At 40.6% G+C, this 25,881-nt stretch overlaps 2 protein-coding genes and 1 long non-coding RNA gene across 8 annotated transcripts in view; 2 read left to right on the top strand and 1 right to left on the bottom strand.

The window, feature by feature from the left end:
• The window catches only part of LOC140907063 (serpin B10-like), a 32,807-nt gene extending 24,120 nt beyond the window's left edge, over positions 1 to 8,687 (top strand). For both annotated transcript variants that reach the window (XM_073332199.1, XM_073332200.1), the window contains 5 exons: positions 2,378 to 2,512; positions 2,917 to 3,034; positions 4,000 to 4,142; positions 5,963 to 6,130; positions 7,456 to 8,687. In XM_073332199.1, the coding sequence (XP_073188300.1) occupies positions 2,378 to 2,512; positions 2,917 to 3,034; positions 4,000 to 4,142; positions 5,963 to 6,130; positions 7,456 to 7,860 (969 nt within the window). In that variant the 3' untranslated portion in view covers positions 7,861 to 8,687. The remainder of the gene's footprint in view (positions 1 to 2,377; positions 2,513 to 2,916; positions 3,035 to 3,999; positions 4,143 to 5,962; positions 6,131 to 7,455) is intronic.
• Positions 1 to 25,881, bottom strand: part of LOC140907066 (uncharacterized) — a 31,351-nt gene that overhangs the window by 3,800 nt on the left and 1,670 nt on the right. The window contains exons 1-4 of one of the 4 annotated variants that reach the window (XR_012157352.1): positions 20,804 to 20,902; positions 15,335 to 15,385; positions 10,017 to 10,113; positions 2,947 to 3,091 (exon numbers count right to left, since the gene is read on the bottom strand). This is a non-coding gene — a long non-coding RNA (uncharacterized lncRNA). Of the gene's footprint in view, positions 1 to 2,946; positions 3,092 to 10,016; positions 10,114 to 15,334; positions 15,386 to 20,803; positions 20,903 to 25,881 lie in introns of those variants that run through there. The other 3 variants (XR_012157353.1, XR_012157351.1, XR_012157354.1) reach the window with 3 other exon arrangements.
• On the top strand, positions 11,466 to 25,336 carry LOC140907064 (heterochromatin-associated protein MENT-like). 2 transcript variants are annotated; one of them, XM_073332202.1, is made up of 8 exons: positions 11,466 to 11,577; positions 12,420 to 12,596; positions 14,112 to 14,201; positions 15,563 to 15,700; positions 16,884 to 17,001; positions 17,797 to 17,939; positions 21,691 to 21,858; positions 23,168 to 25,336. In XM_073332202.1, the coding sequence occupies exons 2-8, from the start codon at positions 12,429 to 12,431 to the stop codon at positions 23,570 to 23,572; spliced, it is 1,230 nt and encodes a 409-aa protein (XP_073188303.1). In that variant the 5' UTR covers positions 11,466 to 11,577; positions 12,420 to 12,428; the 3' UTR covers positions 23,573 to 25,336. The 2 variants fall into 2 exon arrangements, with proteins under 2 accessions (XP_073188303.1, XP_073188304.1); XM_073332203.1 differs by having other exon boundaries at positions 11,467 to 11,577; positions 14,112 to 14,159.

Below are 25,881 nucleotides of genomic sequence, written 5' to 3'. Positions count from 1 at the left end.
GGGTTTACTTTCTGCCAGTAGGAGCTCACCATACAGACTGGCATAAAGCCCAGTGTCTAGATCTAACTGCTCCCTATCTGTTAGCAATCATAGCTCATACCGTTTGCAACGGCTTATCATTGTTTTGAGGTTATGGAAATGCTGCAGGTGGGGCTGAGGGAACTTTCTGAGTGTTTAGAAATTTAAAATTGTTTCATACATCCTTCATTGTCATGTGCTTGTAGGACATAAATGTACTATGCTCCCAAATTCTGAGCCACATTGCAGTTTTTGAACATTGATATGATCTTTATTTCTCTAATTTATTTTCTATAGTAAGTTTAATGGATTGTATTTCCTGTACTTTTCCCTCAACATCATTTTTTAAAAAGACTCCAGAGGCGATCCTGGCAATTACAGACTGGTAAACCTAACTTCAGTACCAAGTCAATTGGTTGAAATTATAGTAAAAAACAGAATGGTCAGACACAATATGTTGCAAGAGTCAACACAGCTTTTGTAAGGGGAAATCATGCCTCACCAATCTATTAGAATTCTTTGAGGGGTCAACAACATGTTGATAAGGGTTATCCAATGGATATAGTATACTTGGACTCTCAGAAAGCCTTTGACAAGGTCGCTCAGCAAAGGCTCTTAAGCAAAGTAAGCAGCCACGGGATAAGAAGGAAGGTTCTCTCATGAAACAGTAACTGGTTAAAAAGACAGGAAATGAAGGGTAGGAATAAACAGTTTTCACAGTGGAGAGAGGTAAATAGCGGGGTCACCTGAGGATCTGTACTGTGACCAGTGCTGTTCAACATATTTATAAATGATCTGGGGCGGGGGGGAACAGTGAGTTTGCAGATGATAAAAATTACTCAAGATAATTAAGTTCAAAGCTGACTGCAAAGAATTACAAAAGGATCTCACAAAACTGGGTGACTGGGCAAGAAAATGGCAGATGAAATTCAATGTTGAGAAATGCAAAGTAATGCACATCAGAAAACTAATCCCAGGTATATGTACAAAATTATGGTGTCTAAAGTAGCTGTTATCACTCAAGAAAGGGATCTTGGTGACACTGTGGCTAGTTCTCTGAAAATATCTGCTCAGTGTGTAGAGACAGTGAAAAAACAATGTTAGAAACCAGTAGGAATAGGATAGATAATAAGAAAGGAAATTACATAATGCCAGAAATGCCACAGAGAAGAGCAACACAAATGCTTAAGGGTATGGAACAGCTTCTATAAAAGGGGAGATTAAAAAGACAGAGACAGTTCATCTTGGAAAAGAGGTGGCTGAGGGGGGATATGATAAAGGCCCTTAAAATCATGAATGGTATAGAGAAAGTGAATAAGGAAATGTTGTTTACCCCTTCACAGATCCCAAGAACCAGGAGTGACCCAATGATATTAATATGCAGCAGGTTTAAAGCAAACATAAGGAAGTACTTCTTTATACAGCACACAGTCAACCTGCGGAACTTGTTGCCAGGGGATGTTGTGAAGGCCAAAAATATAACTGGGTTCAAAAAAGAATTAGATAACTTCATGGAGGATAGAGGATAGGTCCATCAATGGCAGTTAGCCAAGATGGTAAGGGACGTGACCCCATGCTCTGGGTTTCCCTAAACCTCTGACTACCAGAAGCTGGTACTGAATGAAAGGTGATGGATCACTCAATAAATTCTGTTCAGTCCTTCTGAAGCATCTGGCACTGGCCACTGTCAGAAGACAGGATACTGGGCTAGATAGATTATTGCTCTGGTCCAGTGTGACTATTCTTATCTTCATTTATTCTTAACTCCCATAGGTAGTAAGTACCTTGCAAAACTGTGCCCCAAATTACTGACTCCCTGCTTAACTCCCTTAAATAAGTTGACATCATAATTTTACTTGTTTCATGTGCAGCAATGCAAACAGTTTTCAAACTAACAATATCCGCCAATATTGGAATCACTAGTTCTACACATTTTGGGGCAAACTTTCAATGTGATATATGGGAATTTTTGGTTATGTGACTTTCATAAATGCTAATGGGCATCATATAGCTAAGTCTCCATGCACTGTGCAGAAACTGTACTGTTACTGTCTCTGTGAGTATGCTTTGTTTTTTAATAATCTCTCTAGATAACTTTATATTTCAGTGTATTACAGAGCTCCCTCTTGCTCACACAGTGTCTATGGTGTGTCCACTGTCTGGAGATTTTACTGATGGGTTTAGTGCCCCTCATTCATATCAACACACAGTTCACAAAAAATTACTTCAGTAACTGTACAGGATATTACATGCAACTGTCACCAGTGGAGCTATGTGCAATATATGATATTAGAAGTTCTGAATCACTTGCCCTAGAAATCGCAGATAAATAACCAGAATATTTCTTCCTTCTTTCAAGGCCAATCTGGAGAACTCAAGCAACATCCATGTAGGGTTTCAGGCACTTAGCTCTGAAATTAACCAACCCACTAAAAATTACCTGCTTAAAAGTGTCAACCAGTTATATGGAGAGAAATCATCACCTTTCAATAAAGTAAGTGAAGCAGTTCATCTATCTGTGTAATGGGGATACAATTAATCTTTATGGTTGGTCTAGGACAACAAACCATACAAGACCTAAATGCAAATATTTCAATTACATCTGCAGAATGGTTTATTATCCTTTAAGATTTATTTCCCACTGACTCTTTGTAGATACTCATATCAAGATTACAGGCTTTTTTAAATCTGCTTTTCTGGATTGGACTGTATCTAAACAAGAACATCTGTAAATGATTGATAACATATATAACTAAAAATATTTTGCTTCTGTGAAGACAGAGCTTTATGCTCCTAGTAAACTGTGTCATAACATGAACTCTCTTTTCTATTTGGCAGTAGTTGGCATAGATATATTGCCAAATAATATGTAAGACTTGTCTCTCTCTTGCCTTGAAGGAATATTTACAATCGATTAAAAAATATTACCACACAGAGCCACGAGCTGTTGATTTCATGGGAGCAGCAGCAGAAGTCAGAAGAGAGATCAATTCCAGTGTTGAACGCCAGACCGAAGGTGAGCTCAGGACTGTTCTTTCACCATTTACAAAGAGACATCATGTATTTTCCCACCCTAAATTGTTTGAGGGGAGAGAGAAAATGTTGATTCATTGTGTTACAGTCTGCATTTGAACTGAAACACAAAATGGCTGCTGCCTCACTGCCCCAGTTGGAGGCAGGCAGATAACAACATTTGAAAGTTCAATAACACCAAATCCAAAATGACATCTCCTTTCAGTTATAACACTACTTGCACCACAAAAGAAAACACTGATGACTACTGCTTTCCAGTTGCACAAATATTATGATAACAATTTAACCTTCATGTGTTTGAAGGCAATAAGATACCACAGTGCTGGGCCTGATACAAATACTTATACTGACATAGCAAAATGTGTTTCATTTTGATGGGATTCCATGTAGAGAGGTTCATTTCCTGTTATAAACAGTGTCCTGAAACAGTATGACAGAGTACATTATGCTGAAATTCCTCAGAGGGGTTTGTAGGCCTTTTCTCCTCCAAAAATAGAAAGGGGTGAAGATGTTTCAGCACCAGGTTAAGGTTCTGCAGCCAGTGCGATAAACTCTGAGCCTCTTATATCTTTATACTGTACTTTTATCTATGAGCCTCACACAAAATTAGTTTCCTCTCTTGGAGGCGACACTGGATTTTTTGTATTTTGACACATCCCCACCTCTTCCTTTTTTCTTCAGTCTTCTTTCTCTGTCCATGAGAGGAACGTAGATTAAGATTATTAGTCAGGGTTATTACTAGCAAGAGGAAGCCTGAGTAGAGCAAAGTCACTGAAGGGGACCACAGAGCCCAGCCCAGTGTTTGAGGATATTTCACAATAGTCTCTTAAGACAGAAAGCTGCTCTACAAGTATGGTCTCAATAGCACATATTCCAAAACTCAATTCCTACATTTGCTCCAAGCAGAAAAGCTGCACAAATATATGACTGTGTCACTATTTCCTAAAGGTAAAATCCAAGCGCTATTGCCTGTCAACTCTGTTGATTCACTCACCAAGCTGGTCCTAGTCAATGCCCTCTACTTCAAAGGAAACTGGGCAAAGAAATTTAAGGATGGATTTACAAAGGAACAACCTTTCAGAATGAACAAGGTATGTGACTAAGCCATGAAATGTCATAAATGCTAGTGGGCTGGAACAGAGAGAAAAGCTAGAGAGAGACCTCAATCCCTCCATTTTCACAAGCCTGCCAGTCTCTAAATCCTCAGGGTGTCAGAGTTGTTTTAATTTAAATCATAAGCATTCCCCTGCAGTATCTGCAATTCAAACAGCGCACTCAGTGCAACCAACAGAGGAACTGACAATACACAGAAGTGAAACTTAGGGTTCAGGTCTGTTCTCAGGCTGTCTACACAGCAATGTCCACCTAGAGTTAGTGGGACTTAAGTCAGCTCACCTGTGTCCGGGAACCCTGGGCTTGAGTGTCTACATTGCATTTTAACCCTAGGTTAAGAAGTTTCTGATCAGTGCTTGAACCTAGGGCTCTGGCATCCACACTGCAGTGCAGAGACCAGAGTCAAAGTAAACATATTCCAAAGTGCCTAGTGCCCCCCACCCTCCAATGTTGACACTGTAGCCTATTGCCCACCCTGCTTCCTAACTGTGAGGGTGCTACTGATGGGACTCAGGTGCCCACAGGCACACAGGATACATAAACTGCATAATGAGCTCCTTTGGTGGCTGTCTCAGTAGAATGACTGCAGTCTGAGAAGGCTTTTACTGAACTATCTTCTAATCTCAGAATTGTGCTCTCCAGCTCTAGGCCGAGTTACATTGGCAGGAAAATGCCCAAGTGCACCTGTACTGAGGAGAATAAGGACATAGGTCTCCAGGGCTGTCAAACTATTGAAATGAAACTTTTCAATTCTTACTTTTTAAAATGAGAAGCTCAGTGAAGGTGTTTTTCTTTGGTTGCGTTTTTATTTATTCTTGTCTGTATTTTTTGAAGTTTGACATAAAATGAAGGTACCTGAAGAGAAATCCCCTTCTCCCCTCCCCTCCCCTCCCCCCCCCCCCAAGACTGGCTGCTGCCAGCTGTGGAGTGGTGAAGTGCACCCCCATGGCCGGGGTGCAGTGTGCTCCAGCACCCTGTGGGGATTCCTTATCCCTGCACCCGCTGCACCCCGGGAGGCAGGGATCGAGGATCCCCAGGGGTCTGTGAGAAAGTTTTGGGGCTAGCTCCCACTCACCACCCTCACAGTGCTTGCTGCACCCCTGCAGACGCAGCTCCAGGGAGGGCGGGGGGACTTCGGAGCAAAGGACAGAGAGCAGATTGGGATCAAGCACTGCCCTGCAGGGAGGGGGAGCAACAGAGCTCTTGGCTCAGCACAGCCAAGGAGGGATGACCCCCAACATCCCAGTGACTGGGAGCCAGCTCCTGCTTGTCAGCTTTGCTCCCTGCTCTGGGCAAGAAAGTGGGAACAGGCTCAGCCAGGCAGTAATGGCACTTCCAGCCACTGCTTTCTCTGCCTGCTTCTTTGCACTAGGAACTCTGGGATACATTTGGAGGACTTCTGGGTTCCGAGTCAAGTGAGGGCCGTGTGCACACAGGAAACCAACAGGGCTCGGTCCCAGTTAAACACTGTCTGGGGCCCTCCAGCCCTGCAGGATCGTGGGACCCTAGGTCTGAGCCTTGGATTAGCACATTTACAGTGTGGACACAAGTGGGGGTTGCCTTTAGCCCCGACTCAAACCTGGGTTTAAACTGCTGTGCAGACATAATCTCAGTATCAAAACTGAGAGGTTGAAATATCAGCATAAATAGTGACAAATAATTTGGTTCTGTGAAGTATCACTTTTTAGTAACCTAACTCATTATAAGTAACACAGGAAAAATTAATGTTAATACTTAACTATATTGTTTTCACCTGATCCTTTAAAAGTGACATTTGTTCTCCTTTGCCTTGTTGCAGAATACAACTAAGCCAGTGCAGATGATGATCCAGAGAGGGAAATTTAATTGGACCTACATACAAACAGTGCACACCCACATTGTTGAGCTCCCATATGTCAATGATGACCTCAGCATGCTCATACTGCTACCAGATAGCATCAACGATGACACCACTGGCCTTGAAATGGTAAAGAAATGAATCATACGTGGAATTCAATTGTTTTTATATCCTAGATGTCTATATGGCTGCTGTCTGAGAGTAGGTGATGCTACATTCTTGTATTAGGAACAGGTGAAAAGATCTGGCTCAGGAAAAAATGAGGACAGACCAAACCTTGTCTAACACTCAGAGAACCTGAGCCTTTATTGACCTATGACAAGATTTTCATAGACCCAACACTTTTTTGCACTTCTTACTGTCATCCAGTCCGAGAAGCAGAAGCCCCAAAATCCTGCAAGAAAGGCAGTTCTTCCAGCCTAAGCAAAACCAGAGACTACAGGAATCCTTGACAAAAAGCCAGGATCGATGGGAACACTTCATACTAAACAAATATCTACATCTTTTGAAGGTTTCCCAGCACTAATCTGTAAGGACACCAGAGCCGGCAGTGCCCTTCCTCTGGCAAGACTCCCATTAACTTTAATTGGAGTTTTGCAAGGGGCAAAGCTCCGCTGGATCAGTTCCAAGAAGGGATGATGGAAATGCCCTCTTTTTTCCTTTCTAGCTCCCCTCTTGAAAAAATACTAGGTGGGCGGATTTCCAAATATATTTTCATACAATCAATATTTTAAATAAGGAAAAATATATATTAGAACAACTCAGCTAACAAATAGTGACTAGGTATATGTGTAATTAATTAACAATCATACTTTTTTGGTAGATTGCATGCGGATAAGCTAGAATGCCAGAGGCTCAAAAGATGCAACAGTAAATTAACTGGGTACTATCATGTAAAACAGGACTCTGCTGCTATTACACTACAAATATTCAACACTGAAAGTATTCACTTTGTGGGGTCAGGAAGGAATTTTCCTCCAGGTCAGTTTGGCACAGACCCAGGGGGGTTTCACCTTCCTCTGCAGTGTGGAGCATGTGTCACTTGCTGGTCTGAACTACAGTAAATGGTGGATTCTCTGTAGCATGAAATCTTTAAATCAAGGTTTGAAGACTTCAGTAACTCAGCCAGAGGTTATGGGTCTATTGCAGGAGCGGGTGGGTATGATTCTGTGGGTTGTGATGTGTGGGACGTCAGACTAGATGATCATGATCATCCCTTCTGGCTTTAAAGTCTGTTCGAACTTCCAGTTACTGCACGAACCTGCTGTAAGAAAACACGCTGCTTTACAGTTGAGAAGACACCTGTAAACTAGCCAGAAGCTTTTCAGTGATCTTCACTATATTTATAAACCATCTCTATAGTTTCTCCATTCAGGATTGTGAAGGACATCAAAGTTAAGGAAGTTTAATTTTCATTGTTAATTTTTGATTTTCTCTTTTTTAACTAACTGTAGCTAGAAAGAGACTTGACGTATGAGACATTATCCAGATGGACCAGCTCAGAAATGATGGAGAAAACTGAAGTGGACGTGTATCTGCCCAGGATCAAAATGGAAGAGAGTTATGACCTCAAATCTACTTTGAGCAGCATGGGTATGCGAGATGCCTTCAGTCAGAACCGAGCTGATTTCAGAGGGATGACTGAGAAAAATGATCTGGTTTTGTCAAATGTTTTTCACAAATGCTTTGTGGAGATCAATGAAGAAGGCACTGAGGCTGCAGCTGCCAGTGCGGCTTCTATGCCAGCACGAAGTCTCATTTCTGCCATTCAGTTTGCAGCAGATCACCCTTTCCTCTTCTTCATCAGGCACAATAAAACTAACACCATCCTCTTCTTTGGCAGATTCTGCTCCCCGTAAAAACTCAGATTTCTGTTGCTAAACAGGATCTTGCAGCAGCAGGAATGTACCATAAAGACAACGCCTCAAATGTCTAAATAGCTTGGGTAATTTTACTTCAGTTTCCTGTATTATTCGTTAATCTTTGTAACTTGGGGAACAACAAATAATTCAAATTACTAAGAATTTTGCTCTTCTGTTCATGTGGTGAGAGGACTTGATAATATTGGGCTACGACTCTCAAAAGCACAATAAAAATGCACTGGTTGCTTTCTAAATGACTGTAAATTGCACTCTTTCTTAATACTGTGCAGCTATACAGTTTGCCAGAAGCTGGGAATGAGTGATAGGGGATGGATCACTTGATGGTTACCTGTTCTGTTCATTCCCTCTGGGGCACCTGGCACTGGCCACTGTGAGAAGACAGGATACTGGGCTAGATGGACCGTTGGTCTGATCCAGTAGGGCCGTTTTTATGTTATAAAGCAGAAGAACAAGTTTGATCTAGAGAAATACATCTCAGGAATAAAACACTTACCTGTGCAGGCACACAAAGAGTACACAAGCAGGGCCAGATCTTCAGTAGGTGCAGATTGGACCACCCCTACTGAAATCAATGGAGCTAGGCCAATTATACCAGATGACGATGTGGCCCACAGTCTCATGAATTATACTGAGTTAACAAAGGCATGGCTAGCAATGCAATAAAACTATTTGAATATAAATGTTTTGTAATCTTTACATTTCTAATGGCATTTTTTCCTGTTTGCAGACTGCTTGCAAGTGTTTTGTTTCCTCTGCAGATAACATGCCAATGGGCAAGTGCTATACAAGAAACAATTGTGTGAACTATAAGAAATAAAATGCATTTTTCTTACAACCATCTGCTTTGTAATAATTTTACTTTCAGCCAGCATTGTACTAGGGCAGTGTTGGGCAAACTACGGCCCACAGGACAGATCTGGCCTGCCAGCCATTTTAATCCAGCCCTTGAGCTCCTGCTGGGGAGTGGGGTCTGGGGCTTTCCCCACTCCAGCCAGGGAGCAGGGTCGGGGGCCGCTCCATGCGGCTCCCAGAAGCAGCAGCATGGCCCCACTCCACCACTCCAGCCGGGGAGCAGGGTCGGGGGCCACTCCTGGAGACAGCGGCAGGGCCCTACTCCAGCTCCTATGTGTAGGGGCAGCCAGGGGGCTCTGCTCTGCCCTCGCCCCAAGCACTGCCCCCACATCTCCCATTGGCAGGGAACTGTGGCCAATGGGAGCTGCAGGGGCAGCACCTGCAGATGGGGCAGCGCGCAGAGCTGCTTGGCTGCAGCTCTGCATAGGAGCTGGAGTGGGGACACGGCCGTTGCTTCTGGGAGGGAGCCGCTTGAGGTAAGCGCCACCTGGAGCCTGCACCCCTCAGCCTCTCCCCACGCCCCAACACCCTGCTGCAGCCCTGATCCCCCTCCCACCCTCTGAACCCCTCAATCCCAGCCTGGAGCACCCTCCTGCACCCCCAGCCGGAGCCCTCACCCTCCTCCCCGTACCTCTGCCCCAACCCTGATCCCCCTCCTGCGGACTGAACCTCTTGATCCCAGCCCAGAGTACCCTCCTGAACCCCAAACCTCTCATCCTCAGAGTCTGCACCCCCAGCTGGAGCCCTCACCCCACACCCTACTCCCCCAGCCCGGAGCCCCTTCCCATACCCTGAACTCCTCATTTCTGGCCCCACCCTGGAGCCTGCACACCCAACCAGAGCCCTCACCTCCTCACGCACCCCAACCTCAGTTTTGTGAGCATTCATGGCCCACCATACAATTTCTATTCCCAGATTTAGCCCTTGGGCCAAAAAGTTTGCCCACCCCTGTACTAGGGACTAATTCTCCACTGGCTTCTTCTCGTTTTGTGGCAGAGTAACCTCACTGAAAGCAATGGAGTCACACTGGTGTAAACTAGGGCAATGGAGAATCAGGCCCTAAATATTTATCTGTAACTACCATGCAGTATATTTATGCAGAACCCATACTGTCATACATTTTGGTGTTGGAGCTCTTTGTTCAAATTCAGCAATCAGTGACAGTGGAGTAAAATACTAGAAGCACAGAGTTTTTTGAGTAATTTCCTCCCTTTTCTGGGACTGCATCTAACTCTTTGATTTCAGGGTAGAGATTAAATAAGCTGGGTACATGAGCGAACCTCCAGATATATTGAAAATATTCCCACCAGCCTGCAAGCACTTTGGAAGTCCACGCTTCTAGGAAGCAGCACACACCTTTCTTCATGGTTCTGCTTCCTGAATAGGAAAAGAACATGAAATAACATTACATAAGGGTTTATTTTATTATACTCACTATGACTGCACACACACATCCCCTATAAATACTGTCCTGTTGAATATAACAAGATAAAGCTGTGTGCTAAAATGTAACCCCAAAGAAGTCCCTATTATGGTATAGGTCTGCACAGACACACTTTCTAGAAAAGCACTCCTTCATACAGCTAACCGCCTTAGATTTTCAAAACACAAGGCAGGGTGACGGTACCTGTGCCTTTCAGAATTCTTTTTCTGCTATCTCAGAGAGAGGGAACTCTTGGCTGCACATGAGCTATTAATTTTCATGCTGGGTCTTAGCATGAAACAAACAAACAAGCCTCTGAAGTTTAAAAAAAAATGTTTCAACATTTCAGCATCCACTTCACTGAGCATGGACCAGGGATGTTCTTTAGTCCAGCCTTTAAATTAAAAAGGGATACTAGCCCTCATCCTTCAGTACACACAGCACCCACAACTGCCTTGAATTAGAGAGAAACTTCCAACATGGGAATATTTTAGTGCGCATTCCAGGCATTCTTTGAGAAGCCCATTTTGGGAGTCTTACATCCTCCACTTAAACATCAGGTATTGGTCACTGCTGAAGGCCAAATACCAGGCCAGTTGGATGGTTAGTCTGATTTGGTGGCATGGCAGTATCTATATTCCTAAAGGTTTTAAATGAGGATGGTGGAGTCACAAGGTCTAACTGATCCCTGCATTACTCCAGTTTTACACTGATATGCCTCAGTTTAAATCTATAGAGTTAAACTGGTTTAAAACGGGAATAATGCAGTGAAGAATCAGACCACACAGAACACCCATCCAGCAGAAAGACAGACATTTGTGGTGTTTGGTGTAAGTTAAACATTGACTGCACTTATTTTAAACAAAAGTCTCACCACCACCAAAAAGAGAGTCGCAATGGACAACATCACCAGCCATTCTTACTGTAGGCCACTCTGTGATATTTTTGCTTATCCTATGCCTAAAATAGCAGATCTTATAAGATCATTGTATTCCTCTTCTAAATCTCTAAGATTTGATGTTTAAAATACAATGGATCAATAATCAACTACAACAAAAATTTCTGGAAAGTGGTGAGGAGTAAGGGTAGGTTTAGGTGGGGAAACATATTGGGGACTAGGAGTGAAGGCTAGAAGGAGAGTGAGCCGCAATCTCATTTCTTTTCTATACGTATTTATTGCCAAAGTAATATAGGGTATGTCAACAATCGGGGCAAGCTTTACAACAGAAAGTTCTGGAAACTGGTGAGGAGGAGGGGTAAACATAGGTGGCGAAACACATAGGGCAGTAAGAGTGGAGGATGTAGGTCAGAAGGAAGCATAACTGTTTTATATTTCTAAACATGTTTATTGCCTAACAAACAGACCCAGAACCCAGCCGACGACACAAGTAATTCCTTCTCTCTCACAGAAATCTGAGGTAATGTAAATATTCATATAGACATAATTAGCTTTCTTTGAAACTTCTTCTTAACTACTTAAACCATGCCTGACAGGGCAGATTAAATTATAATAAATTAAATGTCATGCAGTAAAACAGGGATTGCACATTTGCACTGTAAATTTAATTTAGATTTCAGTTCTTAGAAAACAGAGTATAGGTATTATATATTTCAGAGTTTAAGAAAAGATGCTGATACAGGGCAAGTTAACCAATCAAAGGAAGAATTTTCTTGAGTAGATGACGATCCTGTTCCTTAAAATCTTAGATTAGATAAGTAAGGATAAATATATTCAGGTGGTAGTTCTTGCTGTGAGATGGTACAACACAGCAAATTAATGGGCCAAGCACTAAATTGTTGTTCCCCTCAGGGGGAAGAAAAAGATTTTTATTCTGTCATCCTCTTGTTAGTCTTCTCATAACAAAAGAATCCATGATTTACTATGCGTTTGGATACTCCATAATGCACCTTGTTGACAGCCTCAGAAACCAAAGAGGCCAAGGACTGAGACCCAGATGATCAAAGGTATTTAGGCACCTAAAGATGCAGAGAGGAGCCTACTGGTATTTTCAAAAGCACCAAAGCAGGTTAGGTGCCTAAGTCATTTTGAAATCTTTATATAACAGTAAAGAGAGTGCATGATATGATTTGTGTGTCATACAAGTACCTAGGGATTGATTTACAGCAGAAACTATAGGTCAGATATTCTAAGGAAGTTTGGAAAGTTAGTTTGTTATGATACAGAGAAAACAACGCATGCTAAAATCTTGGTTCCAATGAAGTCAAACTGTTACACTCTGTCTTCATATATCTGTCTTAGGTTTCAGCAATGGACTCTCTCTCAGCATCAAATGGTAGCTTTACTCTCAGCCTTTTCAAAAAGCTGAATGAATCTTTTAAAGGCAAAAACATTTTCTTTTCCCCTTGGAGTATCTCATCTGCTCTGGCCATGACTTATGTGGGTGCAAAAGGTAACACTGCAACCCAGATGGCTGAGGTAGGTTGTGAAATTTGACTATGTACTGTATATGTCTCGATATGACAAATGGTTCCTACACATGCTACAACAACCTGATATACTACAGTATTAAACACAATATCTTTGAAGGAATGGTGACTGGAAACGCTGGGTAGATTACAGGGAAGAACAAATTCACTGCAATTTTAACTAATTTCAGAGTTTCCCATCCAATTCTACCAGGAGAAAACATCTTGCTGGTAACTCTCTGTACCCCACACTGTTCAGGTACTCTGGACCAGATCCAGTGTTCTGCTCAAAGGGAAAGCTAAAATGAAAGGTCAGGTTCTAAACTACTGGGGCAGCTCCCTGTAAAGGGGAGTTACAGGTGGCAGCTCCTGGCCCTATTGGCTTGGGAGCTTTCCTGAGGTGAATGGGGGCTTGGTTGATCCTGGGTAGTTGAGTGGCTTCTAGTAACTTTTCCAGGTGTCTCCTTACCTTCCCTAGGCAGAGATCTCCTTTATTTACCTCAGTTTGCCAGAATTCTCTTTGGATTGAGGTTCTCTGAATCCAACAGGTAACCCACTGAGGGGGAAAAGTCTTCTCCTCACACTGAGGACCCATCATTTCTCAACACCTTCACTAGCCCCTGCAACTCACTTGCTCCCATACTTCCCAGAGTGGTGCTGCTGGTTTGCCAGATAGGAGCTGCCCCAATAGTTTAGAACCTGATCTTCCATTTTAGCTTTCCCTTAAAACTCAATTTAACATGATTTTAAACATGTTTCTAAGATGTGAATATCAGCGTTCTGTACATAAATAAATGCCAATACTGAAAATGTGGCTTGGTTCGTCCATAGCTCTTCCATGACAGTTGTCTTACATGCACAACTGAAACCTTTTCTGTTTAGTCCTATTTCAGTCTATTTACATTTACCTGAATTTTGTTAATAAAAATGATAACGTTGCATAACCATTGTAATTTGCAGGGATCATACCTTGAATTGTGTTTTGTTGTTGCTGCTACCTATGTTTTGAGCGTAAATGTATCTGATCATTACCATTTGATGGCTCTGTGACTACACCTTTATATGGCCATTCCGTGTATTATGTAACTAAACTGCATTTGTATTTTTAATATAGGTTGTAAACCCTTGGGGCAGCACTGAGCCTTTATATATCGTACTGCATCTAGCACAACAATGATGCCCAATAATAAACAGAGTATAATAATACATGGCTGAAGCCATCATGAATTTCACATGGTCTCACCGTATGTTTAAGTTAATTTCCACCTGATTCATAATGATGATCTGTCATTAAGCCAGCAATATGGCTGTGTGGTTATGACCTGGGTCTCAGTTACATTCAAATCGTCATTGAAAATCATAGATATAGTGTCCTTAGCAGGCTAAGTAGCAACCATCTTTGCTGACTAATTATAATAAATTTGAGGTTTTGACAATTAGGTCACTAGAAATCAATTTGTGTGTACATTTGTCTTAGATAGCTGTCTTCAAATATATTTACTATCTTTACAAACTCTGCTTGCAGGTGCTTCATTTTAAGAAAACTACAGGAACCGGAGGAGGCTGTTTGCAGGTGACAAGAACTTCTCGTGGGAGGCCAAAGAAAAGGAGGATGGTATTCTTTAGAACAAAAATATCAGAGAAACAAATCCGCTGTTCTTTGGGAATAGGAAAGTTCAACAGCAGCATCAGTTTGAATCATGCTATTGGTTGTTTGTTTTCAGCTTACATCTATATTGACTCCCCCTCCCCCAAATTGTAGTTAATAACCAATTAAGGTTGCTTAAGTGCAAAACACACACACTCAAACCTTCAAAGGCAGGAAAGGCACCTTGATTCACACTCCTGAACAGCAACGCAATACACCACTGACTCTGCACCTCCCCAGGGTGCCCTTCCACCTCACACATGTACAGATGGACAACACACACAGACAATTCCTCTAACCCACATTGCAATGCAAAACCTGAACTCTGACCTCAGAGACTGGATAGCTACAGACATATCCTGCAGGAGTATGTGCAGTTGTAAAGGGTATGATGTGTTGATATAAAGAGGGAAAGCATGATGTGGAAGTTAAGGCAGGAGAGGGATATGTGACAATATATAGGGAGTATAGGGAAGATTTGGAAAGTGCTTGTGGAAAGGTAGGAGAATGGCCAGGTGCATGTAGTGTTGGAGAGATGGGGCGGAGGAGACGATACCCTTATTTCCCCAGCAGATGCATTCTGATGGATCTGCCTTGGTTCATTAGACCAGAGTGGGGAGCTGCCTGAGGTGTTCTGCTCCTCAGACAGCCCTAAGGACAAGCCCCTTTCCTCTCATCATTTTGGGAGTGGGTCAGGGATAGGGGTGAATGTTCTTCCTGAAGATGTCTCAAAAGCCTCTGTGCCAGCATTTTCTGCAGATGAACCAGCTGTAATTCGTCAGCAGGGAATCCCTGGCTGCTGAACTAAGGATGGTTTGTTAGACAAAGTCTTCTGCTTTTTAAGAGAAACAGAAGCCTCTATCTCTCACCTTCTAAGTTCCCTAACTTGCTCCCCTTTAATAATCCCTCAGTAATAGCACTCCGTTGCTGCTTCTCATGCTGAGGGAAAGCTATTCCTCATCTCCAACACAGGTGTGCTCCATCAGAGATGTGATCTCCACCAGAGCTGGGTGACCCTGTGTTGAATATCACAGTCTTCATGGTGCAGGAGTAGAGCTCAAATTTTGAGTCCCACCTAAACTGCAGCTCTAAGTACTCACCTGATGATGTTTGTAAAGGTCTTTGCAGCAAGGGAGAAACTGATCTGCTCACTGTCCAGTAGAAACAATAAATCTGATTACAGACAATTCAGTCAAATGCACAGAGTCAATAAACAGAAAAAATAGAGTAATCCCTTCCCCCCAGTAACTTCTGACAACTGTAGTAATCTTAGTACAATACTTTAATAAAGAAATGTGATTTCCAAGTTCATTGTGTCCCTTTTAAAGGAACCTGAGGACTGCAAAACTGAAGACATTCATTCTGAGTTCCAGGAATTAATCTCTTTAATCAACAAACCCCAAACTTCTTACTCGCTTAAAACTGCCAACAGACAGTATGGGGAACAGACTTACCAATTCCTTAGTGTAAGTTGAATATTTTTATTAAGCTGAAGAGAAAGTTTTGAAAGATATTTATGACACTCAATACTGATCAAAATCCAAGATTATTAATAGAGCGGATTGAAAATTTTCCAAAGGAACAATTTGCTAATGGGAAATGCTGATGTGCTAAAACTGAAATGTTTTGTGGGAACGTATAGATTTTGTCTACATTTCTGATGAAAAATTATCAAAACTCTTAATTTCGATAAAGTCGAAGTGCTTTGTTTTGACATTATCAGTTCAACTTTTATATTAGATAATATACATTTATATTATTACTTATAGTTCATATTATATACAGTTGAAACAATAAAGCATTTCAACCATATTAAAATGGAAAATGTTCATGCATTCTAAGGCCAGAAGGGACCACAGTCATCATCTAGTTTGACTTCCATAGAACATCCCCAAAGTAATTCCTAGATCAGATCTTTTAGAAAAACATTCAGTCCTGATTTTAAAATTGTCAGGGATGGAGAATCCACCATAAGCCTTGGTAAATTGTTCCAATGGTTAATTCCTCTCACTGTTAAAAATGTACATTTTATTTCAAATCTGAATCTGTCTAGCTTCAACTTTCAGCCATTGGATTGTGTTATATCTTTCTCTGCTAGTCTGAGGAGCTCACTGTTATACATTTATTCCCTGTGTAGGTACTTATAGAATGTAATCAAGTAATCTCTTAACCTTCTCTTTGTTAAACTAAGTAGATTGAGCTCCTTGGGTCTATCACTACGTTTTCTAATCCTTTAACCCTTTTTGTGACTCTTCTCTGAACCCTCTCCAGTTTATCAACATCCTTCTTGAATTGTGGGCTCCAGAACTAGACACACAGTATTCCAGTTATTCTTATCATTACATCATTTTGATATTTCATAAAAGAATGTTTTCAGAATTATCCTTTCACAGGAAATTTCAAAATTTTAACTTTTTGTTCTGATTTGGGATGAAAGGAAATTTCCCATGGAATTGAAATAGAGATTCAATCAGTTCTAATTATCAAATATACGGTACCATAGATCTTACTTTTAAATTTTATCTAGCTTCAGTTGAATTATACTCTCTTTAGTATTGTAGCAGTTATGTTGTACAGCAATCTGAATTTTTTTTAAGTGATGCCAATTTGAATTTATTTTAATAGCAAATTTTCTCTCCTACTTTTCAGGGATACGTAGAATTTGTTAAAAAATATTACCATGCAGAGCCACAAGCGGTTAACTTTGGAAACGCTGCAGAACAAGCCAGAAAAGAAATCAATTCCTGGGTTGAAAGCCAAACTGAGGGTAAGCTAAGGATAAACCACAGCTTTGCTCTTCTCCCACTATAGTTGCTGATTCCTTTTGGGTAGGTGGCTGCATTTCTACATGTGTTCCTCCTGTAGTCAGGCACTCGTGGAGCTAATGTGGAAATTGAAGAGAGAGGTGGACAAATGAACAGCTGAACAGCTTCTAGTGCCTGATCCAGAATTTTTTGAATTCAATGGAAAGACTCCCATTGGCTTCAATGAGTTTTGGATAAAATCAAGAAAGAATGAAAGAAAGGGAGCAGCCTGTAGAACCTGATTTCCTCTAAAAAAATCAATAGCTCCCGCAGGGCCTCTGGTCTCATGGGCCACCATCACTACTGGAACTACAGGAGCAGGATTTATGATCATGGACTCCCTATTCCATGAGCCTGATTCTTCACAGCCTAGCCCCTTGTTTTATTTACTCCTGTGCAAAAGGAGGATGCAATGGGTATAAAATGCTACCATTCTGATTTGGCAGAGTTTTACACCCACTATCAACGAGTATAAATGACTTCACAAGGGGAAAAGTGGTGGAGATTCAGGCTTTATATTTTTAAGATGCTGCATAATTTTTATTTCTTTCCAACATGTCACCTTGTGCCACAATAACAAAGATTGGTTTTAGAAATGGGTTTAAAGGCCAAATTAATTAAGTTTGAAAACTCACTCAGGGATCAGAGATTCTGAGGCACATACATTCTCAATGGATAACTAAAGAGAAAGCAAGATTAGAAATAGCCACTTGCTGTACTACACTGGAATAAAAACACCACTCTTCTCCTTCTGAAAGAGAAAATCCATAATCTGTTGCCCAGAGATGCTGTTGATGGAAATACCACACTGATCCTGGTTAATGCCATTTACTTCAAAGGAAAGTGGGAAAAGAGATTTCTGAATGAAAACACGTCTGAGAATCCTTTCAGATTGAGCAAGGTATGTCCCACCAATGCTAATGTTGTTGAGCAGTAAGAAACCTCCATATAGCATGAAAATCTTTCACCCACAGTTCATCTTCCATTGTAAAACTATTGTTAGCTCAAAGCATGGCCTAAAATAAATAGCTGTGACAATTTTAATATTTAGTTAGTACATCTACTGCATTGTTTAAGAAAAGGTTTGAAAAATGGCGTTTAGCTTCAAGAGGAGACTGTTGTTTGTTCATATAATGTTATATGAACCTAGGGCCCATATAACATAGAAACATTAGTGAATATCCTGACTGCACATTAATGTGACAGCTGTGCAGCTCTATAGACTATGGTAACCTTTTCAAAAGCACCTACAGGACTTAGGAGCCTAAATCCCATTTTCAAAAGTGACTTAGGAGCCTAACACTCATTTAAAGTCAGTGGGACTTAGATTAAGGCTAGAAAGCACCGTTGTGATAGTCTAATCTGACTCTTGCCTAACATAGGCCACAGGACTTCTCTGTACTAAATTCCTGCTGCAAGTCCAATAACTGTACTTGAACTACTGCATATCTTTTAGAAAAATAGCCAATCTTGATTTTTTAAATTTCCAGTGATGGAGAATCCAACACAACCCTGGCAAGTTGTTCCTATGGTTAACTACTCCCGCTGTTAAATATTTGTGCCTTTATTTCTAGTCTGAATTTATCTAGCTTCAACTTCCAGCCATTGGTTCTTGTTATACCTTTATTTGCTAGGTTGAAGAGCCCTATATTATCAGTTTCTGTTCCCCATGTAGGTATCTATAATCTATGATCAAGTCACCCCTTAAAGTTCTCTATGATAAATAAATAGACTGAACTCCTAAGGTCTTTCACTATGAGACATGGTTTCCAATCTTTTAATGATTCTTGTGACTCTTTTCTGAACCCTCTCTAATTTGTCAACATCTTCTTGAAGTGTGGACACCAGGACTACACACAGAATTCCAGTAGTGGGTTGCAGCAGCACCAAATAAAGAGATAATATAACCTCTATATTCCTACTTAATAGTCTTTTGTTGATACATCCAAGTATCACTGGAGCCCTTTTGGCCACAGCATCACACTGGGAGCTCATGATCCACTATGATCCCTAAATTCTTTTTCACCATAAGGCCCCATCCTGCAAGTATGGCCTACATTCTTTGTTCTCAGATGTATGACTTTGCATTGGCCTGATTGAAATGCATATTGTTTGTCTGTGCCCAGTTTCCAAGCAATCCAGATAGGTCTGTATCAATGACCTGTCCTCTCTGTTATATACCATTCCCCCAATCTTTGTGTCATCTGCTAACTTCATCAGAAATTATTTATGTTTTTTTTCCAGTCATTGATATAAATGTTTAATACCATAAAGCCAAGAACCAATCCCTGTGGGACCCCACTAGAAACACAACTGCTCATTGATGATTCAGTTTATACTTCCATTTTGAGACCTATCATTTAAAGAGTTTTAATCCATTTAATGAGGGCCATGTTGATTTTATATTGTTCTAGTTTATTAATCAAGGTGTCATGCAGTATTACTTAAACGTGTACAGAAATCTATTGTATCAACTCCATTATTTTATCCACCACACTTGTAATCTCATCAAAAAAAGATAGTAAATTAGTTTGACAGGATCTATTTCCCACAAACCCATGTTGATTGGCATTAGTTGTATTTCCCTCCTTTGCTTCTTTCTTAATCAAGTCCAATATCAGCCCTTCCATTACTTTGCCCAGTACTGAGGTCAAGCTGACAAGCCTATAGTTACTCAGGGTCATCCTATTTACTCTTTTTTAATATCAGCACAACATTTGCTTTCTTCCAGTCCTCTGTGTTCCAAAATTTATTAAAAATCAACATTAATGGTCCACAATCTTCCCAGACAGCTCTTTTAAAAATTTTGGGTTCTATGGACCCCCTGATTTATAAATGTCTAGCTTTAGTGGCTGCTGTTTAACATTGTCCTTAGTTACTGTTGGAGTAGAAAGTATTTCATCATCATTTGATATGAATATATGTTTTTTTCCCAAATACAAAACAGAAGTATTTAACACTTCTGTCTGTTCCGCATTACTACTGACAATTCTACCATGTCCATATAGTAAAGGGCATATACCATTGCAAGAATTCCTTTTTTTCTTAATATACTTAAACTCCTTTTTTATTGTCTTTAACTCTGATGGTCATAGTTTTCTTTGTGCCCTTTGCCTTCCTTTATCAATTTTCTACACTCTATAGCTTCTAATATATATTCATTGTCCCAACTTTCTCTTCATTTGTTTTATATATTTATATATACATATATATAGGTGCTTTCACTTTTATACTAAGTCAAACTGGTTTTCTAACAAACGCACCCATATTATTTGACTGTAGGGTTGTGACTTTTCAGTATATAGAAAAATGTTCTCAAACAGTTCCCTAAGTCACTTCTGAAAATGAGATTCAGGCTTCTAAGTAAGTTAGGCATTGAAACGCTGAATGGAGCAACACCTAAATACTTTAAAAACTGGTCCTCAAATACTATAGTGATGGGTGAAGTCTATAGATCTGGATATATCAATGATACAGTTTTAAACAAATGTGGGCTTAATTTCAACCATCATGGAGGGATTTAAAAGTTTGTGTGGGAACCAAGCAAAATGTCAGGAAAAACCTGACAGTCCTGTCTGGCTTTCACAGTAAGATTCTGGGTTCCTTCACACCTAAAACTCAAACTGGAACTCAGGAGTTGCAAACACATAGGAAGTGAAATTGTAAAGGACTTCATGAAACTCCTGCAAACCAAAATTACTGACTTTCTCATGCAGCTAAATATAGCACACACACACACACCTTTTGCACAGCACTGCTCCATACCTGAAACTAAGTGATCTTCCTGCATCCATGAAACTTCACAAACACTGATCTCAGAGTAACAGCCGTGTTAGTCTGTATTCGCAAAAAGAAAAGGAGGACTTGTGGCACCTTAGAGACTAACCAATTTATTAGAGCATAAGCTTTCGTGAGCTACAGCTCACTTCTTCAGATGCATATCGTGGAAAAAAAACGATATGCATCATTTTTTCCACGATATGCATCTGAAGAAGTGAGCTGTAGCTCACGAAAGCTTATGCTCTAATAAATTGGTTAGTCTCTAAGGTGCCACAAGTCCTCCTTTTCTTTTCACAAACACTGAGTTTTTGTATTTATTATCCATGGGGCATCATCAATATCTGTAGAATCCACTTTACAACTGCTACTACTAAGCCACCAGAGAGTCAGTCAAAGGCAATGTTTTCTGTTCTGCCGGGGTGGAGAAGAGACCAAAGTAGCCCCTGCATGCAGTGACCTTTCTCCTTGTACTTAGAAGTTCCCCAGAATTTTCAGAGCCTCCCCCTGCTCTGTCTCCTCAAAAGTCTTCCCTGTAATAGGAACACTTGTCAGGAAACTCATTGAGGTGATCCTTGCAGAATTTTCCGGTTCCTTTGTCCCATCTTCTGTGAGTTATTACGCATGTACTGGGGAAGAGTGGAAGATGAGTCCAGGTCACAGAAAACAGTGCTTTGAGAGAAACAACAGGACAATTAATATTTTCTCATGAAAGGAACCCTGTTAAACCATGCAATCAACTTTGGTTCATAAAACTGTATTCAAAATTTTATTCTTATTTCATCTGAAGCAAGTCATAAAAATTTACTGCTAACCTGTATGTTTCAAAGAAAGAAGTAATATTTATTTTCTTATGGAGATATACAATTTCACAGACCAAGACTAAACCAGTGCAGATGATGTTTCTGAAAGATACATTTCCAATATGCTATTTGGAAACAATGAAGGTCAAAATTGCTGAACTTCCATATGTCAATAATGACCTCAGCATGCTCATCCTATTACCAGATGATATTGAGGATAAATCTACTGGTCTGGAACAGGTAAAACCATTATATCATATTTCTGGTCAACGAAAGTGGAATTCAATGTTTCTTCAGTGTGAGACAGCTACGGGATAATGCTCAGCATAAGTTTAGCCAACATCCTATACATTAATGCATACGGCTATAGACAAATGTATGGCATACAAGTGCCTTTTTGTGAGCAGGATAAGAACTGGGATGTGAAACTGAGCAGTTCTGATGACGATACCATCTAAGGTACAACGTTAAGAAGTATCATTGGCATAATGTATTATTATCTAGATGAAGCCCAAAAGAGTGCAAGGAATTTTCCAGAACAAACAGACCAGGTCTGTGTCCTAGAATAGCTTACAGCCTAGTTTCAGATGTGATACAATGAGAGAATAACAAATCATAAGGAAGTAGGGTGAGGAAGGAGAAAGCTTGTAGCAGGGGGATAATTGGTTTCGTTATGTGCATGTTTTGTGGATTCCATAAAGTTATATGTGTATTTAGGGAATACATGATTCTCTAGTGTGATATGCAGGATTTTCAGAATTCTGTTGAGATACCTGCATTACTCTTGAGTGGGAAGTGTAGTACTTGTTATACATTATGTGGTGATTCCCCTAAACAAGAATTCCATACTGGTTATTGAAGCCAGTTCTTTTGTCCAGTTTCTGTTGCCTGGGTAGCACAAAGTAGACCACAATCTGACTCTCTGGCCCCTTGCAGTTAATACTCTTCCAAGAGCTGTACTCCCTTTCTCTGTTTTCTGTGCTCTCTTTTTCTAGTGAAATAATTAATTAGTAACCCACCTCACAAGGGACTAAGCTCCTCACCGCAGATGCTGAGTGCCTCCAATGCAATGGGAACCGAGAGATCTTAACAACATGAAAAATCAGATGCTCCGTTTGCAAACACATCAGGGCAAGGACCATATCCTCTTACTTGTCTGCAAGACCCTGTGAACACCAATCATATATAGTTGCAATGGGAGAAGACTTCCTTGCACGCACATGTAGATGTTCTATTAACATTAACAAGAGCTCTATATGTGCATAAGGGAACATTCCCATGTATGTTTACATAGAAAAAACAAGGAACCCTTGCTCTATGGACTCAATCCTGCACGTAAGGTCACCTCCAATTTAGATAAATGGGAGTGTACATCACTGAGCACCTTGCAGGATCAAACCGTATTTGCATGTAGCACATCCTATAATAATGGCAATAACCATAGGGGCAGCTATGTATGTTTCATGCCTTTATCAGCTTTTCTCATTTACTCATGATTTCATTTTTGCCCTTTAATTGTCAAATCCCTCTCTTTCTTAACTCACTGTAGCTAGAGAGGGAATTGACATATGAGAAATTATCCAAGTGGACAAGCGCAGAAATGATGAAGACAACTGAAGTGGAGTTGTTTCTGCCCAGGATCAAGCTGGAAGAAAGCTATAACCTCAAGTCCACTTTGAGCAGCATGGGGATGAAAGATGCCTTCATTCTGGACAAAGCTGACTTCACAGGGATGTCTGAGCATAAGGATCTGTTTTTGTCACAAGTTTTTCACAAGTCCTTTGTTGAGGTCAATGAAGAAGGTACTGAGGCTGCAGCTTCCGGTGCAGTCGTTGTAGTAGTGAGAGCATCTGTAAATGCCGTAAGATTTAAGGCAGATCACCCTTTCCTCTTCTTCATAAGGCACAACAAAACCAAGAGCATCCTTTTCTTTGGCAGATTCTGCTCCCCCTAGAATGTGTTACTTTCCGCTACCACATAGCATCATGTGTTCACCATGCAACTGGGAAATACATATTGAAGCCTGAAATTCAAAGCATAGGTCTAGTTTGCGCTTTTAGTTAGAGCCCTGAGCATGAGCTGCCTCTGTCAGGAGTAGCCCCAGAAGTAATTGTGCCTCAGACACACACTGAGGCACATTTTCTCCTGTGCTCCTCTGCTGCACTGAGGGGACAGTAATCTACTGCAGCCCATTACAGAGTGCAGCATACTACCCACAGCACTGAGCCTGCTCTCCTGGCTAGTGTTATGGGGGCCAGTCATGATTCTGTAGCCTCTGTCCCTCCCCACCCACTTGTTCACAAGACAGGAGAATGCACCTGGGCGTTCAGGCCATGACCTCATCCCCATGCCTGCAGACAAGATGGGGACAGGTCTAAAGCAGTCATGCAGAATGATTTTGGTGGGTGGGAGGCTCTTAATCTCTGCTACTGTTGCCCATGGACACATTAAACCCTACTACAGTCAAGTGCTTAATAATTAACTCTCTTATTCACAGGTATTGCAGGTCTGTATACAAAGGGTAATTGAAAACACAGTAAGTCTTGTTTGCAAATCCCAGGCACAAGGCCAGTTAATGATAGAGAGTCAGCATTAACTCTGAATTTCATATTTGCCTTGAGTTGTATTTATGAAGTTTCTTCCATCCAAAATATATTTTCTTTTCTTCTTTCAGAGTGTTAAAATAGAAATTTAACCTCCACACATTCTGTCCACAACATTCCATTTGGAACTAGGCCATTCTGTCTACATGACAGATGCTGGACCATTTAAGAGTCAGTCTGCTGGACAAATACTGTACATTCATAAGTGCTAAAAGAGTTGTTAAATCAGTAACAACACTGCTCATAGAAGCACAGGAAAATCAACATTAGGCCAAATCTTCCCCCCATTGATTTCATTAGGAGTGTGATCTTGCTGACTGAAATGTTATCACATAGACCGTGATGAGTTTGTTAGAGATCTTATTGTCTGACATGTAATAAACTTGGAAGTGTACAAAAATGTTAACTATCTTCAGTCTAAATTTTCACTTTGAAAATTAACATTTTGGAAATTATTGTAATTTCATAAAATCTAAGGCAAAAGCATGTGAAATTCAGTGCTCCCTAGAGGCTCTTTAAACTAAACATTTATATTTACTAAGACCATACTTTACCTCCCTAAGGGCCCAATTCAGTTTTTACTGATGTCAAAGGAAGGACTCTGGATGAGGCACTAAACATTCTGACAATGCTCTCTGACAATGTTGGCACACAGTCAGTGAACTGGCCTAGCCTCCCCAGGCAGTGAACTTATCAACTTACTGTTTCTAGAGGGCTATGTAGGTGTGTCATGTTGCTCATACTAATATTTGTTCCTGTGCCTGATCTTTGGAAAATGTTTGTAAATTAGATTGTCCAACAGATCTGATGAGGACAACTGATGAACTTTCACCAGCATGCCTCCTATCTGACTATAATGGTTATCGACATATGATCTAACACCTGCAGCATTCAAACAATAGTAACGTTAATGTAATTACTGGTTGTAATTTGCACCCATTCCTAGATACCTGTATCAATAATAAAGTAGAAAAATAGGCTTTCATTTCAAGAATGCAGTTTAGCAAAGATATCCCTGTTATTTACACAAATTGCAATGTGCTTTTAGCTGATATTTTACTCCATAACTCTAGTGTATGACTTGCAGTTAGAGCAATAAAAAAACACTGAGATTACGTTTCTACAATTCAAATTGATGATTTAGCTGATTATAGACAGTTGGGTTTTTTCTGGGGGGGGGGGGAGTTGTCAGTATTGTTTTGTTAAGCTATAATATTCTAAGCACTCTTAATAGTCACAGTATGTTTTCATTGTTACCATTCCAAAATGATAGTCACTTAACTAGGGTTGATTATGCCCAGTGCTTAATTTGTAATGAAAGAGGAGCCAGGGTTCATGCAATTTTTTATTTATTTATTTTTTTGCATACGTAATGGATGCAGTAAGCCTAGAGATGCCAGAGCGATGAACTGTCAAGCCTAGAGGTGCCAGGCTCAGCCCTGGCAAGACCTGGCATAAATTAAGCACTGATTACACTTAGCTGAGACTTTTAAAAATACCATTATCTTTGTATGCATTAGGCTGCACAATGGTATTTAAAATCATGTTATTTGAAATGTTCGCTAACACACTTGGCAAACACATCTCCTTTTCCTAGTCTAGACAGGGCCTTAGTGACTTGCTTCTATGAATCTGCCGGGAGCAGCATGTATTAAATTTA

This window comes from Lepidochelys kempii, chromosome 2 (assembly GCF_965140265.1).
Source record: "Lepidochelys kempii isolate rLepKem1 chromosome 2, rLepKem1.hap2, whole genome shotgun sequence".
Lineage (NCBI taxonomy): Eukaryota > Metazoa > Chordata > Testudines > Cheloniidae > Lepidochelys > Lepidochelys kempii.
This window is presented reverse-complemented; position numbering and strand designations above follow the sequence as displayed.